This window comes from Gambusia affinis, linkage group LG04 (genome assembly GCF_019740435.1).
Source record: "Gambusia affinis linkage group LG04, SWU_Gaff_1.0, whole genome shotgun sequence".
NCBI lineage: Eukaryota > Metazoa > Chordata > Actinopteri > Cyprinodontiformes > Poeciliidae > Gambusia > Gambusia affinis.
In genome coordinates this window covers 17,397,304-17,413,688 of record NC_057871.1, presented here as the reverse complement: position 1 = coordinate 17,413,688, position 16,385 = coordinate 17,397,304, and the positions used below count along the sequence as shown (strand labels likewise).

General features: G+C 42.1%; 1 protein-coding gene across 1 annotated transcript; it reads right to left on the bottom strand.

Annotated features, from left to right (window-relative positions):
- Positions 1-92: 92 nt before the first annotated feature.
- Positions 93-14,350, bottom strand: naa15b (N-alpha-acetyltransferase 15, NatA auxiliary subunit b). The gene is made up of 20 exons (XM_044112950.1): positions 14,171-14,350; positions 8,892-8,976; positions 8,709-8,813; positions 7,511-7,668; positions 6,527-6,661; positions 6,005-6,158; positions 5,712-5,831; positions 5,534-5,629; positions 5,301-5,407; positions 5,117-5,189; positions 4,878-5,047; positions 4,615-4,767; positions 3,895-4,023; positions 3,592-3,805; positions 3,273-3,466; positions 3,082-3,190; positions 2,901-2,999; positions 2,666-2,809; positions 1,908-2,005; positions 93-1,621 (listed from the first exon to the last, which is right to left on the bottom strand). The coding sequence occupies exons 1-20, from the start codon at positions 14,222-14,224 to the stop codon at positions 1,424-1,426; spliced, it is 2,595 nt and encodes an 864-aa protein (XP_043968885.1). The 5' UTR covers positions 14,225-14,350; the 3' UTR covers positions 93-1,423.
- Between the last annotated feature and the right edge of the window lie 2,035 nt (positions 14,351-16,385).

The following is a 16,385-nucleotide window of genomic DNA, read 5'->3' as shown; positions in this document are numbered from 1 at the left end:
AGCATTTGAAAAGCGAGAAAAGTCTATCAAAGCTTTTAAGAGTATCTATATTTACAATAAAGAGGGCAGCGAAAGACACACAAAAACTCAGATCTTTTTTCTTTTGTTTTTAATACAAAAATCCAGAGATATCATACATCACCACCTCAGATTTCATCTTTCACATTAGAACCCAAATGAGAGGAAAAAGGGGAAGAAAAGTTCCTGAAACTGAGGGAAACAGAAGAGGTAAAATTGTGTTGCGACACCTTCCCTCAACAGGCTTCAATGCTGATTTCTGACCGTTCCGAGAGCCACTTCAGGTACAAAGTCCCTCTGAAGGACGCGTTAAAATGCTCGTTTTCTTTTCAACAGAGTGCTGACATGCAGATAAAACCATTTCTAACTGCAACGACAACTACACACGGGCCTCTGCTTACAGGATCAGTGGATCCACAAATGTATCAAAGCCTGATTAGCATTGGTGGTTCCACTGACCTTTTGTATGGACAGGAAGGTGACTATGGTATTGCTTAGGTTTACCCATCTCTGTCATAACCATGTAGGGAGAGAAAAAAAAACAACAACAACACAGTAGCAGTGTATTGGAAACAGAGCGCAACACAATCTTTACAGCTTTTATTCTGTGCTACAAGGTGCTCCAAAAGATCAGACGGGTTTAAATGTTCCCTAGTTGAACCCAGAGCGGTGAAGGAAGCACATTCTGATGGAAAACTGTCCACACGTTGCCGTGTCTCCGCGGGGGTGGGGGGGAATCGGGTCTTTCTCCCAACTCTCCACAGATGCTGAAGTGAGTTTTAGAGCAGATGCGCCTGCAGCCGCTGGATGTCCTCAGATTGACTAATGTTCAGCTGGCTACAGACCAGAGACCAGATCCACTCCGTGCCACATCATAGAGCGACGACTGTGTCTCGTTTCCATATAAATGAGATATTCTTTTTAAAATAAGGGAACACAGGTGTGCTGTAGATGTTTGTTTGGAGTCCCAACCCAAGTGGCTGCAATTCAACAACCCGAGTCAAAACCAGCAATCTGTGTCTTTGTGTCACAGTTTCACCCATCTGTTTCACGATGACTATTTTCAAGTTCAACTTGGTTGCAGACTGTTAAAAAGTAAAATGTTTGCTCCGTCATCTTCCTCTTTCCCCCCTCCCCTTGTAACCGACAAATACATACGCACGCACTCGGCACACACACCCACACAGTCCTGAAGTTCACCCACTTGGGAGAGAGCCAAGCCATGCCAGGTCAGACCAGATTAAGCTGAGCCAGAGGACCGAACACCCCCTTCTGCTTCCTGTTTCTGGCTCTTTAAAAAAAAAAAAAAAAAAAAAAGAAAGAAAGAAAAATGTCTGCCTGGCGTACCACAAGGCTCTGTGCTTCGGCCCAACTTCTTTTCTTATCCGCTGCTGTTCTGCAGCGCTTACATCTCGTTGGCTAGCTCCTCCGTTTCTGTGGAAACATCTCCATTCACCATCTTTGTGTTCTCCTCGTAGCCGGGGGGCATGAAAGCTAACGTGTAGGGGTAAAGCTTGTGACACTCGGCACGGTACGACTCCGCGTGTTCTTTACGGTCTCCTAGCGAGCCGCTCCGAAGACAATCCAGGACTTCTGTGCAGGTCTGTGTTTCAAAGGAAGAGACGGACACAGGAGGAGTGAGGAAGCAGCGCCAGATTATTCAGGGCTGCAATGCTAGCCCAACATCATAGATCATTTATTTTGTGCCAAAAAATGGTAAAATGCTAGTCTTGCTTCCTCTTATGCAAAAAATGTTAAGAGTAATTAATAAAATAAGAATCTTTTAAAAAATTATTAGACACTACTTAAATTAATAGAGTAACAGTGTAAATAGTGCTACTGATAGATCTCAAAAGTAGAATCTTATCTGGAACCAAGTGAATACGTACTTGTACAGTTCTGTTGTTGAGCGACTCGTCCAGTGATGTGGCCAGTTCTGCTGCTCTCGTTTCCGTTGACGAGTCCAGATACACCATCATCTTAGCAACTGCAGGACGAAGACAACGTGACTTTGAGGGAATGTAATGCTGTGTTTGTAAAACAGAGCAGCTGTTTCTTCTGCATTGAGTCTCTGATCCTCAAGTTTTAAACTTTGTAGAGTCGGTGCAGTTTAAAAAAAAAAAAAAAAAAAAAGCCCATCTAGGGACAAGTGCTGAGAATTAGCTTTTGCTATTGCACTGTGACACAAACATGGGGCTGCTGTTTTCTTTCAGTTTGTCTATGTCGCTGTATGTCTGTCCCTATCAAATAAACTAATAATAATAAAAACATTTTTTTTAAAAAAACTCGCCTGAAGTGGAATAATATTTGATTCTACAATACGCTGCCCTCACTGGTGTCACTACAGATACTTGTCTAAGTTTTGCCTTAAAGCAGAAAAATATTTTGCAAGACGCATATTTTAGATCAAAGACAAGAGTCCTGAAGTAAGTTTAGGTTTCACTCTGATATCTTTTGTACATTGAGCCAAATGGAAACTAAAGGACACAATGATCGGCTTACAATTCAATAAAGAACCACGGGGGAGCAGCATTGTTACTAAATAATACAACATCAAACTGGCTCTGATGTCGCAGTTCTACATATTTGCATCCAACTCCAGCGCTGACAGGCTACATGCTAACCCATTGACATGACGTTTGCTCACCAGCCAGTCGGTGTGGTATGGAGTCGGAGTGCTTGGTGAGGTAGGCCTGGTTGAAGCTCTTAGCGTTGCTGTCTCCAAACAGCCGGGTGATTTCCTGCTTCAGCACCGTCCTGACCACGTCCGGCAGTTCCTTGCTCTCCGAAACTGAAGGAAGGCAGAAGATGAGACACGATGGTCACTGCAGAGGAGAAAACATGCTCGCTACGAAGCAACAGAACTAGAAACAGGGCCTTACCTCCTTTAAAGAAGCGCACCAGGCACTGGTGAAGCCACGGGTGGTCCGGATCGATGCTGAGGGCTCTCTTCACTGACTGGAGCATCAACAGGGATTTTTCTACAAGGAGAGCACAGATTAGCAAAGGGTGAAAGAGAATAAGCTTTTAAAGTAGTGGGAGGAGAAAAGGCGGCTAGCCAACCTTTCCTGAAGTAAATCTCAAAGGCCAACAGGTGCGTCTCAATCTTGTCTTTAACCAGGTGCTTCAGCGGCGTCAGGAACTTGACTGCTTCCTCCAGCGGACTTTCTACCTGCAAAAGGACAGAACCGATAATCGCATTAATATCACCATCAGTTTCTGATGATCTGCTCCCTTTTTGTTCCGTCACCAACCTTGACCAGTTTCTCAGGAATGAGCTCCTCTTTTGGCCCTCCGATTTCCTCGTCATCGTCCTCCTTCTTCTTCTTCTGGTTCTTCAGCTGCTTCTCCTTCTCTGCGTTCTTCTTCTCTTCCTCCAGCTGCGCCTTCTTCTGGGCTCTTCGCTGTTTGTTCCTCAGCTTCTTCAGCTCTTTATCAGACAGGTTGGCTGGAGAATAAAGGCGCAAAGAGGACTTAAAGCCGAATCGAACATTTCCAGCCTTTGTTTGCTGAACTGTTTGGAAGAATGAGTGTGAACGATGATCTCGGCCTGATTTTTTTTTTTTCCCTCACCAGTGTCCGCCTGCAGCTCTTTGCTGTCGTCCGTCAGAGGATTGTCATGGAGGCTCAGGTAAATCTGGATCGCCGTGGTGGCAGCCTTGTAGTAGAACGGATGCATGCGGAGAACATCCTCCAGCTTCAGGAGGTCCACGTAGGAGCGTAGCGTCATCTTCCTCATGCAGTAGGTGTGGAAGTCGAACTGGTCGTCTGTGATCTCCACAAAATGCTAATCAGAGCAACGAAGAAGAGTTTTAGCTCAAACAGAAGAGCGACGCTCGATGAGGCGGTCAGGAAGCAGCCGAAGTAAAGACTAACCCTCTCGATCTCGTGACACTTCTTCAGGGCTTCTCCAAACTTGTTCATGGCTTTGTAGGCGAGCGCACATTCGGTCTGGAACCACATGCACTGCATCTCGTTCAGGTTCTCCACCGCTGACGCTCCCTCCTGGGGGAACATGAGAAACACAGGCAGATCAGAGCCGATGTAACCCCCGCAGAGGGTGACTGTAGTCTGAGTTCACTCTGGGAGAACATCCAAAGTAAATCTGGTACAACACCAAGGGCAGCTTTTCAATAGAGTTATACGATTAGGGATGCAACTAATAATTATTTAATGATCGATTATTCTGGCGATTAATCAAATTAAAAACAATGGCACATTGAAGAGTTCTTAAATGCAAAATGCATGTATTTTTGCAGTTTTGGATTATCTACTGCTCTGAATAGCAAATGGCTTTTTTAAAGAGTCTACACTCTAGATAGCCACTGATTACTAATTTAGTTGATGATTGTTGCAATAATCAATTCACCACAATTAACCTGATTAATCACTTCAACCCTAATTTCAATAGAAAAGAAAAACACTGTATACTCAAATCGTTTTTGATCCCACTGCAACCTTTTCAGAAAACTAGAATTATTGCATCCATTGTCTTAATAGAGCCAATGAGCAGTGAGCTGCTCAGCTCAAATTTGGATGAAAAACTAATGACTAATCACGTCTGCAACAAGCCAGCAGCCTCTTGATATTTCTCACCCGTGTGAACTTGGAGCACATTTCCTCCGCCTCTTTGATCATGCCCGCCTTCAGCATGTACTTGGCACACTTGGAGTTGATGAACCGGTCGGCGGTGTCCAGAGCCTGGGCCTCGTCCATCCACTGAGCCGCCTCTCTGATGTTCCCAGCGTGCTGCGTCAGGGAAGAAGACGGTCACTCGGGGCAATAGAGCAACAGCAGCCCTCGACTGAAACACACACACACACACACACAGCCAGATGTGTGGCGTGACGTTTTGCTACCTTGTAAATCTTGGCTTTGATGAGGAAGAGTTCGATGAGCGTGGGCGTGCTCTCGATGGCGGCGTTGATGTGCTCGAGAGCCAGGGTCTGCTGGCCGATCATGTCGTAGTGCTGAGCAAGGAAGTACTGCACCCAGAGCAGCGTGGTGGGAGGCTCCTCCTTACCGTCATCTGAAGCAGTGAAAACATCTTAATACACGGTTTTGTCAAAAGTTATTAACTAAATCACTTCCCGCTTACCGTTCTGGCTGAACATTCGACAGCTTTTCAACGACGTTTCATAGCTGACCACTAATTCCTCTATAATTGCCACCTGAGAAGAGAAAGAACAAAGATGATCTCAATGGCGGAAAGAAAAGTGAATCCTGTTTCCTTTAATCCTTTCAGTTTCACAATCAATTCATCTCTTGCTGCAATATCTCACCTTTTCTTTGTCACTGTACAGAGATTTGAGCGTGGTGAAGACAGGCGGGCAGCCTTTACTGAAGTTCATCCTCAGGTATCTATCCAGGCACTCCCTGAACTTCTCACCTGCACATAAAGAAAAATTCAGTTTTCAAAAACAAAAAAGAAAGGAATCAGTAAATCTAGAAAGCACTTTAAAGAGTCTCTAAAATGATCTAGTTTAAGCAAAAGTCGGAGCATTATTAGATGTACCTGAGAGGAAGTTAAGTGGCAGCCTTCGAGGAACGAGCCCCTTAGGAAACTTCTCCCAGGTTTCTTCATAGATCTTGAGTCTCTCCTCAACGCTGCCTGACAAAAGGAACTACATTTAGCTGCGTCTCATAAAACCCGAGTGGTTAACTATGATGTCCAACTCCCAGATTAATCCTACTGGGTTTCAGGGCTTTCTCCAGGCCATGGTAATAGGACCAGTTCTCTGGGTTTCTCTCCTGCAGGCGCCTGTAAACCTCTGTGGCTTCGTCCAGACGCTCCAACTTCAACAGCAACTCTCCTGCAGGAACACGACAGTTCAGCTCAGCGCAAATTTATATCAGAAACATCTTCCATGCCGTCATGTTGTAAAAGTGCGCTGACGCTGCCACCACCGTGGTCTCACCTGACTGGAGCACCTTCTGCTGCAAACTGAAGGTGTGAATACTTTTGCTAGGCAGGGGGGAGACTCACCTCGCGTCTCCTCCACGGCAAGTTTGTCACAGATCTGCTTCTCGTAGTTGGACAGATGATCGAGGGCCTCCTTGTACAGACCGGCCTCTCTCAGCACCTGGTTCTGGTACAGCAGCAGCTCGCTGTACTCGTAGTCCACCTTGTCCGGAGACGTCTGGGCGGAAACAGGCAGGGAAAGGCCTACGTGAGTTTTTACCGACGGGTACCTATGGAAACCTGTGGAAGCCGCTGGCTGGCTTTGCGGCGGACAGGAAACTGCGAACAAGTTTATATCGGCGTCTGCTTGTCGTGCTACACCGAGGGCACAAAGGCAGGAAGCAGGCTAATCTCATCAGACAAAGAGGGTAAAGCTGCACTGCTGGTCAGATTTCAGAGTCTGGTATTTAAGCAGAAAAAAACCAACAAACTCTTATGTGAATTAAAACAGCAGCTGTCAAACACAGCATGACAAAATCCGTCAGCAAACCCCGTTCTGGATTTGCAGAGCAGCCCCTCGTTCACACAGCCTTCACCGCATCTCACCTGCTGTGTTTTCCTGAACTCTTCAATGATTTTTGCAGCCATTTCATAATCTTCAAGAAGGTGATAGGCGATGGCGTATCCGATCCAGGAGGCCCGCTGGGCGGGGCGCAGCTGCAGGAGCTGGTACCTCGTCTCCTACGGAAACAAAGAAAATATGTATGTCTTTTTCGACTTTGAGTTCTGATGCATGTAATTATTTGATGTTTGGAGGAAAAGAGCAGGGAGTGAAAAAAGGGGGTTTGTGCCAGTGTCCACTGTGGTCCTTAAACACCAAAATAAAAGGTTTTTGATTTTACAATAAGAAATAGTCATTATAGGAGTTTTCCACAATAGGCTTTAAAAACTAAGTATGCTACCCATCCATCTTCATTTTCCATATGTATAGAAAAGGCTCACTTCATTCTACAAAATCACCCCCCCCCATCTAGTAACACAGGATTTGCTTCTAAAATTTGAAAACAAAAATACATTTTAGTTTAATTTAGTTCAACTTTCATAATAAAACATTTTATATAGAAATATTTGAAAAACAATGTTTTTTTTGGCCACTCCATTTGAGTTTTATTTTGTAGCAGCGAGAAAAAAAAGTGGCTCACTGAATGGAAAAGGTTGCTGACCCCTGCTGTAGAGTGGATCGTTTTGCTGAGTCAGGTTTGCTCTAAAGCCTTTCGGAGAGAAGCTTTTTACAATTTCATTCATATTTCTAATCCCTTCAACCCAACATTTATCTCAGCGTTCCAGTCACTCGCTAGATGTGAATCCCAGGCTGAGATAATCATGAAATGTGAGGACTAACACCCTGAAGTCTTGATGCTGATGAATCGAACTGTGCATAATCACAAACAATCTTTCTTTGCCGACTACTGTTTTTTATGTTATTGTTTTTTTTTTTAACCCAAGCCAAAGGTCAAACATTTTTCCAGCTTATTTCTCACAACAGGCTAGCTGGGCTCAAGAGGATTTGATGTGGCCGGTCCGCCTCACCCTGTATCCCTCCAGGTCCCTCATCTGGATCTGCAGCAGCGACAGATCTCTGAGGATCTGCAGGTTGTCCTTATCCCACTTCAAAGCGTTGCGGTAACACTTGATGGCCTCGTCGTACTTCTTGTCGGAGCGCTGCAGTAAACCGTAGACGTGCCAGCCTGCGACGCGGGGGAGAGTCAAGGAAAGAGCACACACTGTTCGTCCAAAGCATCTGAGGCCAGGAGACAAATTGTACACGTCAGGGTGCTCCGGTCAGGGCAGTGGGCCTGTCAAAGCACAGCCTTTTAATCAACACTGTCCCAACACATATTTCAGGTCCAATTTCAATACTTTTCACAAGTTTTCAGTCCATTTTTTTGAGTGTAACTGTCAAAAAGTACCACAAATTCACTGAAGAACTATCGAATCAAGGTTTAAATACAGCTTTTAAATATTTGGAATAAAATCAGGAAGGAAGGAATGACATAAGGGGGAATTTAAATGAGCAACAAACAAGGAGACCCAAAAAAAAAATAAGGCAGCAGAGAAGGAAAGATGGAAGCAAGGGTGCAGGAATAAAAAAAGGAATGTAGAAAGAATATAATAGTTAGGCAATCCTGAGGAATAAAGTTTGTAAATACAGAATCGACTTTTATCCAGACTATCAGTGAACCAAAAATTTCAAAATGTGTAAAACTAAACGGTCAAAACCAAAAAGTCACTGATGAGAATAAATAATTCAAACTGTCTCTATTTGCTTTGCCAAATAAACAAGTGACGACTAAACCATGTAATATCAAGTAATAATACCTGATGAATTAATAAAATAAACCACATTAAATCAACTAAATCACTGCAACAAATAACATTAATTAAGGGACTTTGCTGCCAAGTTTTTGCTCCCTGAAAATTCCCCACTTGATTTATGAGCAGGCATTCCTTTTGGTCCACTCCACACGCAGCTACTTACTCGAGATAAGAGCAAACTGGAGCTACAGAGATACCAGCGAGTCCGCTCAGAGATGGGGTGTTGCTGAGGTAACCCTTATCCGTGCAGAGGGTGCACAGATTTTACACGGGCCTCAGAATGACAGGAGAGGCCGAAGCTGAGCTGTGTTGACAGGATGTGCTGCAAGATGAATTCAACCCAACGGTTCTGTTGCATAACACACAGCGCAGAGACTGAAAGCGCCTCACGGCTTTACGCGAGTTAGGATACAGACGTGGCTCTTGAGGTCGTTGCGAAGGCCTCTCCTCACCAGGTCGTAGGCCTCCTCCTTCTTCCCCAGGCAGTTGAGGGTCAAGCCTTTCATTGCCAGCGTCTCTGCAGCAGGGATATAACGCGGCAAAGAGTGAAGAAAACGGTGAGGGGAATATTTCTGTCAGACAATACTTTTCTTACCTCCATGTTCTGCAAATTTGGAGTTGGACAAGATCTGTTTGCAGAACTTGAGCCCATTTCTGTACTGTTTGTGCTCGTAACATCGCTGCGAAAGAACAGGGGGAGAGGAGACATTAGGATCCAGAGGCAACACCGATATCTACACTAAAACTCTCAAAATGGTGCTAAAGTCTTTCCTAAGAAGTCAAATGAAAAGTGAAATTACTTTCTGAACTGAAACTTCAAAGAAATCTACAGAAAAACTGATGAGCGTTTTCCACCTCACATGTGTGTTTCACACTTTACGGCCTTATTCAGACAAATCAAAGCACCTCAGAAGATTAGAACGCTCACTGAAGAGATTTTTAAAATAAGAAATGATGACTAAACATAATGGGGCTGATGACTGCTAGGTTGATAGCGATCCAGCAGGAAAGCAACTGACACTTTCCACGAGGAAGGTACGCCAAAGACGCTGGCTGTTCCCAGAGCGCTGCATCCGTCTGCCAGGAACTCTTAGAGCACTTCCTGCTTGCTTCTGCTGACAAGCTTTATGGAAATTTAATCTTCCACCAGGAATCAGTGTCTTACCACTCTGCCAAAAAGCAACAATATCTGCTCCAATGAACATGGCATCACTGTCTGCTTGAAAATGGTGTAACAACTTCATAGAGAAGCTAGAAAGTAGTTTGCTGCTGAAAATTAGCGATGCCAGACCCAACAACGCAAACTTAAGATCGCCATCAAACCTTCTTTAGAACCTCAGCGGCGCCGCAGTCTGATCGCCTCCATGCCACTCTGCACTGATGCAGCAATTCATGCAAAAAGGTCCAACTAACAATTAAATGTACATGCTGCACATAAACTTTTAAAACAAACACTTCTGTGTTGAAAATCTATTTTATTGGTGTGCTGTAATGTTTTTTTATTTTTAAATTATGAGAAATAAATGCTTGATGGATGCCTCTGATGTGATTTTCTGTAAATCAATTATTTCTTTGATGATAATCTAATTAATTGGGAAACACCTGCCATTACATTGACATTAAAAAAACACATTTCTCCTTTTACTGATACGCAGAGGTTTAGAAACGCGGAGAGTTTTGCCTCCAAGCTTTATCTAGGGATGTCGTTGAACAAACACCACATCGCCTCTGCTGCTAAGCTGATTAGTGGCTGTTGGGCGAGACAACGGGGTTTTTTATAAGAGAGGAAGAGCTAATGTGGCAGATGGCATTTCGCTGACCCACAAACCGCTAAAATTAAACAAAAAGGAAGAAAGAGGACGACAGGAGCCACAGTTGGCTGGAACACGAGCTTGTTTATGGCAAAATGTTGAGGCAGAGCAACATGTGGTATAGAAAAATAAAAATATAGTATAGGTTTTTCTAACTGTTTGTGGCTTTGATATTTTTATCTCTAGATTTGCTTGTGCTGGACGAATAAGTTTCTGAATATCCACTGCAATCCTTTATGCATGAAAAGCTGATAGATCCCAAAAAGAGCTGCTGGACGGCAACTGAAATATGCACAAATTATAGTTCCCATAAAGTAAAATGCATATATGACAATAACATAATATATAATCTCTAAAAAACACACTTCCTCTTAAACAGAAGAACTTCTCTAAAAGCTTTACAATTACATAAAAGTTAAGAATCTTGCAGAATTGCTGAAATTTCACATTACAAATAATTTTTATTTTAACAAAAGAAAAAAAAAAAAAAAGAGAGCGAGAGAGAAAAAAAAAAGCCACAAATGCTGATGACGCCGAAAGCATCGGCGCATTTTCAAATAAATTTAGCAACATTAACGCAACCAGCTGCGCTCTCTCTGCATGCTCCTTACAAAAATAACTCGGCCCCCCTGAGTCAGAGAGAAAATCTGTCGGAGCATGAGTCTCCAGGCTGCAGGGGCTCTCTGCCGGTGCCGACATTTGATTCTGACGAAACTTTTCAAAGCCTGTTTTCAGCGATGACACCACATTCTGTGTGAAAGCAAGTCAGACTGGAAGAGAGAACAAGCTCTGCCACAACAAACTTTAATGTTACTAAGGACTTCATGACATGCTGGAGGGAAGCTGACTTTCATATGGCAGGAATGCTCAGTTTAATTAAAGTTGCAGCTAAATTTAGGGAATCGTTTTTGAGATCAGAAACTTTTCTTTGTTCTGTTGCTAAACATCTGAACATAGTTAAGCAGCAGCCAATAAGATCAAATCATTTTAGGAATGCCCTGAGTTGTCATTAACTACATTGGGATCAGTACAACAATTGTCTTTAAACACAATAATGGAGTTCACATTTTAAAACTACCAAAGGTTTGAAGGATTTCCAGGTTGAAGCAACAAATTGATGAAACACAGCAACGTTCCTCTACTCTCTTCAGCCTTCCTGTTACCTGCTGAAAGTCTCGCTCTCCTGCACACAAATTAAAATGCAGACACGCCTCATGTATAAAACAATGCAGTTTTCCTTAAATGGCTTCCTACATATCTATGCCCAAACACCTCATTGAAACAGAAAATAGGTAAATATGTGAACTTTCACGCCTGAATATGATTTTTATCAAAACTTTCTGGCACTTGAATGTGGTACATTCAGGAAAAAGATGTAAATTTTTGAGTTCTAAACGGGCAGTAAAAAAAACAACAAAAAAAAACAGAGTTTGACCAACAAACTTTTTCTCAGAACATTCTTAATTACTTTATATATGTTTTGTGGCAAGAAAAAAAAAATCATGCCTTGAAACAATTAGATGATTTTTTGTGCAGACATGCAGGTGCTCTTAGAGGCCTTGACATTCCTGGGTTTTAAAGGAAGGTTATTCTGTGACATATTACAGATATGTCACCTCAAACCCTGAGCTGCCGCATAGTCAATCGTCTGCTATGATTGGCTGAACACTTTATTGTTGAAACAGAAAAGTTTAGAAATCAGCCACAGCAGCTTGTTGGCTAGTCATGCTACATCATTTCTGCTCCACAACCCAAGGCTTTAATGTTGATTCATTGTCATCACATTTTTATTGTGCACAATAGAAAAATTATAATACTGTGCCTTTCTTAACCAAATTGTAATTTTGTTTCACGTAAATGTGCAAGGCGGAATGATAAAAGCTAACCTGCAACAGTTAAAGCAGCCGATAGACTTGGCTGCTCTACTAGTGGAAAATAACGTAGAAAAATAAAATAAAACAACACACTCATAGTGGAACATCCAACTTTAAACACAAACCAATTCTATATGTTCTAAAACTTATTCTGCAAGCATCCTATTCATCCGATATTATGCTGCAGATCCACTTTAGGAAATTAGAAATAAAGTATTTTTCTGTGCACTCCAAACAAGAGCCGGAGAAGAACCCAACAGGAAACCAAACCCAAATTTTACATTATTTTTTAAAAGGAGAAATACAACAATTGTCTGATTTCTCTTATTTTTTCCGCAATACTTTTAATGCTGCTAAAATCACACTGATGTTTATTTGACAAACTGGTGCACAAATAACTGCCAGTAATGTTTTTTTTTTTTTTGTATTTTACACATAATCAACTAAACAACTGATGAAATGTAGCAAAAGCAAACACATTGCACCAGAATAAGGAGGACATACTGGACACACCATTAGACCTGGACCACAGCAGGAAATCATGAGATTCATAATATTATTGCTGACTGTGTTGTACTAGCATTAATACACTGATACATTTGCAATCACTTGTGCAGAACCATGTAGTAGATCTTCCAGTTTCATAAAGATTATTATCTTGGTGAAGAAGAACTATTAAGCTCTTTTCCACCCTTCACCCCGTGGTATTACTTTGCAGTTTCAGTCTTCATACATATTTTCTAAGGGTGTGAAATCTGAGCCGTTTCCCAACCAAAGTTTCATAATAGTTATAGTTTCATATTTTGTCAATTATAGCTATTTGAGATCATAGACGCCAATAAATAAGTCTTTGCAGGTTGCTTAGAGTCACTTTCAGACTATAAAATTTAACTTAATTAATTGTATGGGAGATTTGAACACGTCTTATTAAGCACTTACTATGAAACTTAAACACACTGTGCTTATCTCTCTAAAAATGACTAAAATAGTAACATTGAGTCAAAATTGTCAATTTGACCACCAATGATTTAATACCACACAACACCACAATGCCATGTGCAGAAGTGATTAGTTTGGAAATTCAAGTGCAGATTACAGTCTTTTTTTAAAGCAGCCCGTTGTAGACCAGCTGATTGGTAGCGGTCTGCTAAATGAGTTCAACGTCATCTGGCTCCCTGCAGAGCCACCGGCTCTCAAAACAATCATGTTTATCTGAACCGGATAATGGTGATTTACCTGCACACACCGGTTCCTGGAAAGTGTGTCACTACTGTACAAATACCCGCGCTAAAGTACAATAATATACACACACACACAACACAAAGCGCGGAAGAAGTAGAAAGCAGTCCCTTCGGTGAGAATATGACCAAACCGAAGTAAAGATTGATTAGTAATTTTGTGCCACACCTGACAGCGTGCAGACAAGTTCACAGCCAGGCTACAGGCAGATACATACATGGAGCACAGGGATGGATGTACAGGCCTAAATCCGCTACAAACACGGTGACACGCTCGCACCGCTCCTGGTTGTGCTTTGCCTCCGTGCAAGAAATGCACAACCCCAATCTGCCCTGATCTAATCGCGAACAGCAGCTGCAACAGCGCTGAAACAGATTTTAATCAACACTAAATGACAGACCGCTTACCCCAGCTAGCGAAGCTGACTAGCCTTAGCCGATGAGGAACCCCAAAATTTCCCGAAAGCTTTAGTGCAGCCACAGTTTCTAATGTAGGGCATACAATAGATAGCGTGTCTGTCTGTATTCGATGAAAAGTGAAAAGCCAAACGCCACATTACATTCAGAAGTGAGCCATTAGGTGAGAAAGTGGAAGCTAACTTGGAGGCTAACGTGTGGCTAGGGAGTTAGCTTACATGGAGGCTGTTTGTTGTGACAAACGGCGGGGCCTGACGCTAGCTGACTGTCAACTGTGCATAATATCAGCCACACAACTGCAATATTCGCTGTGGTTTAATATGAACAACAAGATTTTTCAGAACAGTCATAATATCACTGCCAGCCGTTAATGCAGAGCAGTGACAGCGCATATTAAGGCCCAGGCTAGCTAGCGAGCTAACTAACTCAATGATGACATTTTGCTATCATACTGAAGCGGCTGTCAGCTCACTGATGAACAAGCCCCAAAAGTCAGCTGCTGGTGACCGAGCGGCCCTTCAACGAATAACTCACCAAAATCCTCTTGAAGAGAGCATTCTCCTTCGGCGGTAAAGTAACCGTGGGCATCGTTGCAGTCGGAATCGACCTCAGCACATGTAGCTAAAGTTAGCCCGGGTAGTCCAGATGAGTTGAGCGCCGTAAACCCTGCTTCTCCTGCTTCAGCAACTCTCTGCTCGATTGCTCTGTTTTCTCTTCTCATTCATTTCCTCCTCACGTGCTGAGAGCCGAGATTTAACATGTTTAGGTAAGGTCAAACTGTCCAGATTAAGGTCAGTTATCGTTTAAAATGTAAATAATAAAGTTCAAATTGATAGATTTAGTAATCATTCTGTGACACAGTTTCAGATTAAACTTTAAAATTTTGGCAACATTTCAAATGAATAAATAACGTAGAAAGACAAAAAATCTAGAAAAAGTGTCATTAAAGTAAAATAAAACAGATTAAGATCATTTTTAAAATAAAAATAAAATACTCAAAAATCTCTGGATACATTCAATATTTTCTTTTAATTTTCTCTCTCTATATCTCTCTTTCTGTCTTGTTCTCTATTAATTAATGTTAAATGTAAAGAAAGTCAAAAATGCACTGCAAAAAATATGTATTTACTGATAATACAGTATGATTTTAAAAATATTGAGATTTAAGTAAAATAAAAATAAAAAGAGTTGAGCAAATATTTAGCTTTTTTTCTATTACATTATTTCTCATAAATCCTAACATTAAGGTTCAAATCACAATGTCTGATTAAATCACCAAGCGTCAGAAAAAATTCTCTTCTTGTGAAGTAGGCCTAGTACTCCATGTGAGATTTTGTTCAATACAAATAAGTAGAACATAGTTTTGAAGTTGAAGAATTGAGACATGGTTGTTGTTTTTTTTTTTTTTACATCTGTCTGCAGCCCCCGTTACTCTGATACATCCAAATACAGTCCAGTTTAATAAACTGTCTTCAGAGGTCAAGTAATTGTTCACTGTCCTGTGAAGGTCTTCGAGGTTTGTTCAAGAAGTGAACATGGCACTACAGAATTTTGTATATACCAGGTCTACACATTAATTATGCCGACACATTTTAAAGCCACTAGAGGGCGCCATACTAACGTATACAAGGTCAAACTACATGGCCGCTCCACTATGGCAAATTTTTCAAGCTCTGTACTTCTTTATGTGAAGAGGGCAGGCAGTGTTTTAGACAATGAGTGTATGTTTACATTGATATCTAGATAATGAACAAACTGGGGTTGCTTTTTACGCAGAGCAGTGATGTGACTGGCTAATACAAATGGAGAATAAAGTTATTGGAAGGGAATTAAAAATTAGCGTGTTGTGTGTCCGTGTTCGTGGGATCGTTCAGGCTTTACTCTGCCGTTATCTGGTGGCCTCCTGCTCCTCCACCACCACAATGGCTCCTGCACCACATTCATCAAGTTGACACCAGACACACACACACACGCCCCCACACACCCCCCACACACACTTTTTCACATCCTCTGTTCCCTCTGTCCCCTGTCTCTCCTCTCCACATTTCTTCAGCACCATTTCATTACCTTATTACCTTCGGAGAGGAGTGAATCATCCTTTAAACTCATCTCCTTCTTTGTGACACATCATTTGTTGATCTGTTTGGTGTCATAAATGTCCCTGCAGAGCGTGCTCAAGGCTGGTGTTTGTGTGCGACTATACAATAGGGCTGGACAATATATTGAATAGGAGTTATAATTGTGATATCAGTGCATGCAGAATCGCAATCGCTGCTTGGATGTTTTCTTTGTTAGGATGCAATATTTCTAGTGTCATACAGCTACGCTCTGTATATTGATACTTTAATTGACCAGTTAGAAGACCTAAAAACACAACAGACAGGTCAGGGATAGAGTTGTAAAGAAGTTCAAGGCAGAAAACAACATCTCAAGCTTTGAACATCTTACTGAGCATGTGCGGCTTCCTCCAGCAGTCCACAGACATGTCTTTTAAGTTACCTAGTCTTTCTTTTTTTTTGTGTGTATGGTTGTTTGTCTGCTGTGTTGTAGTGTGATGGACTGGCAACCTGTCCATGGTGAACCTCAACTCTTGCCTCGTGACCGGTGGAGACAGACACCAACTCCATCACTGCTCCACAAGGGTAAGCGGGTATAGACAATGGATGGATGGAGTTTTTAACAAACTTGGCTGTATCTTTCTTCTAAGCTAAATTTGAATCACATTTCCCAATTTAACATAAATTGTTAC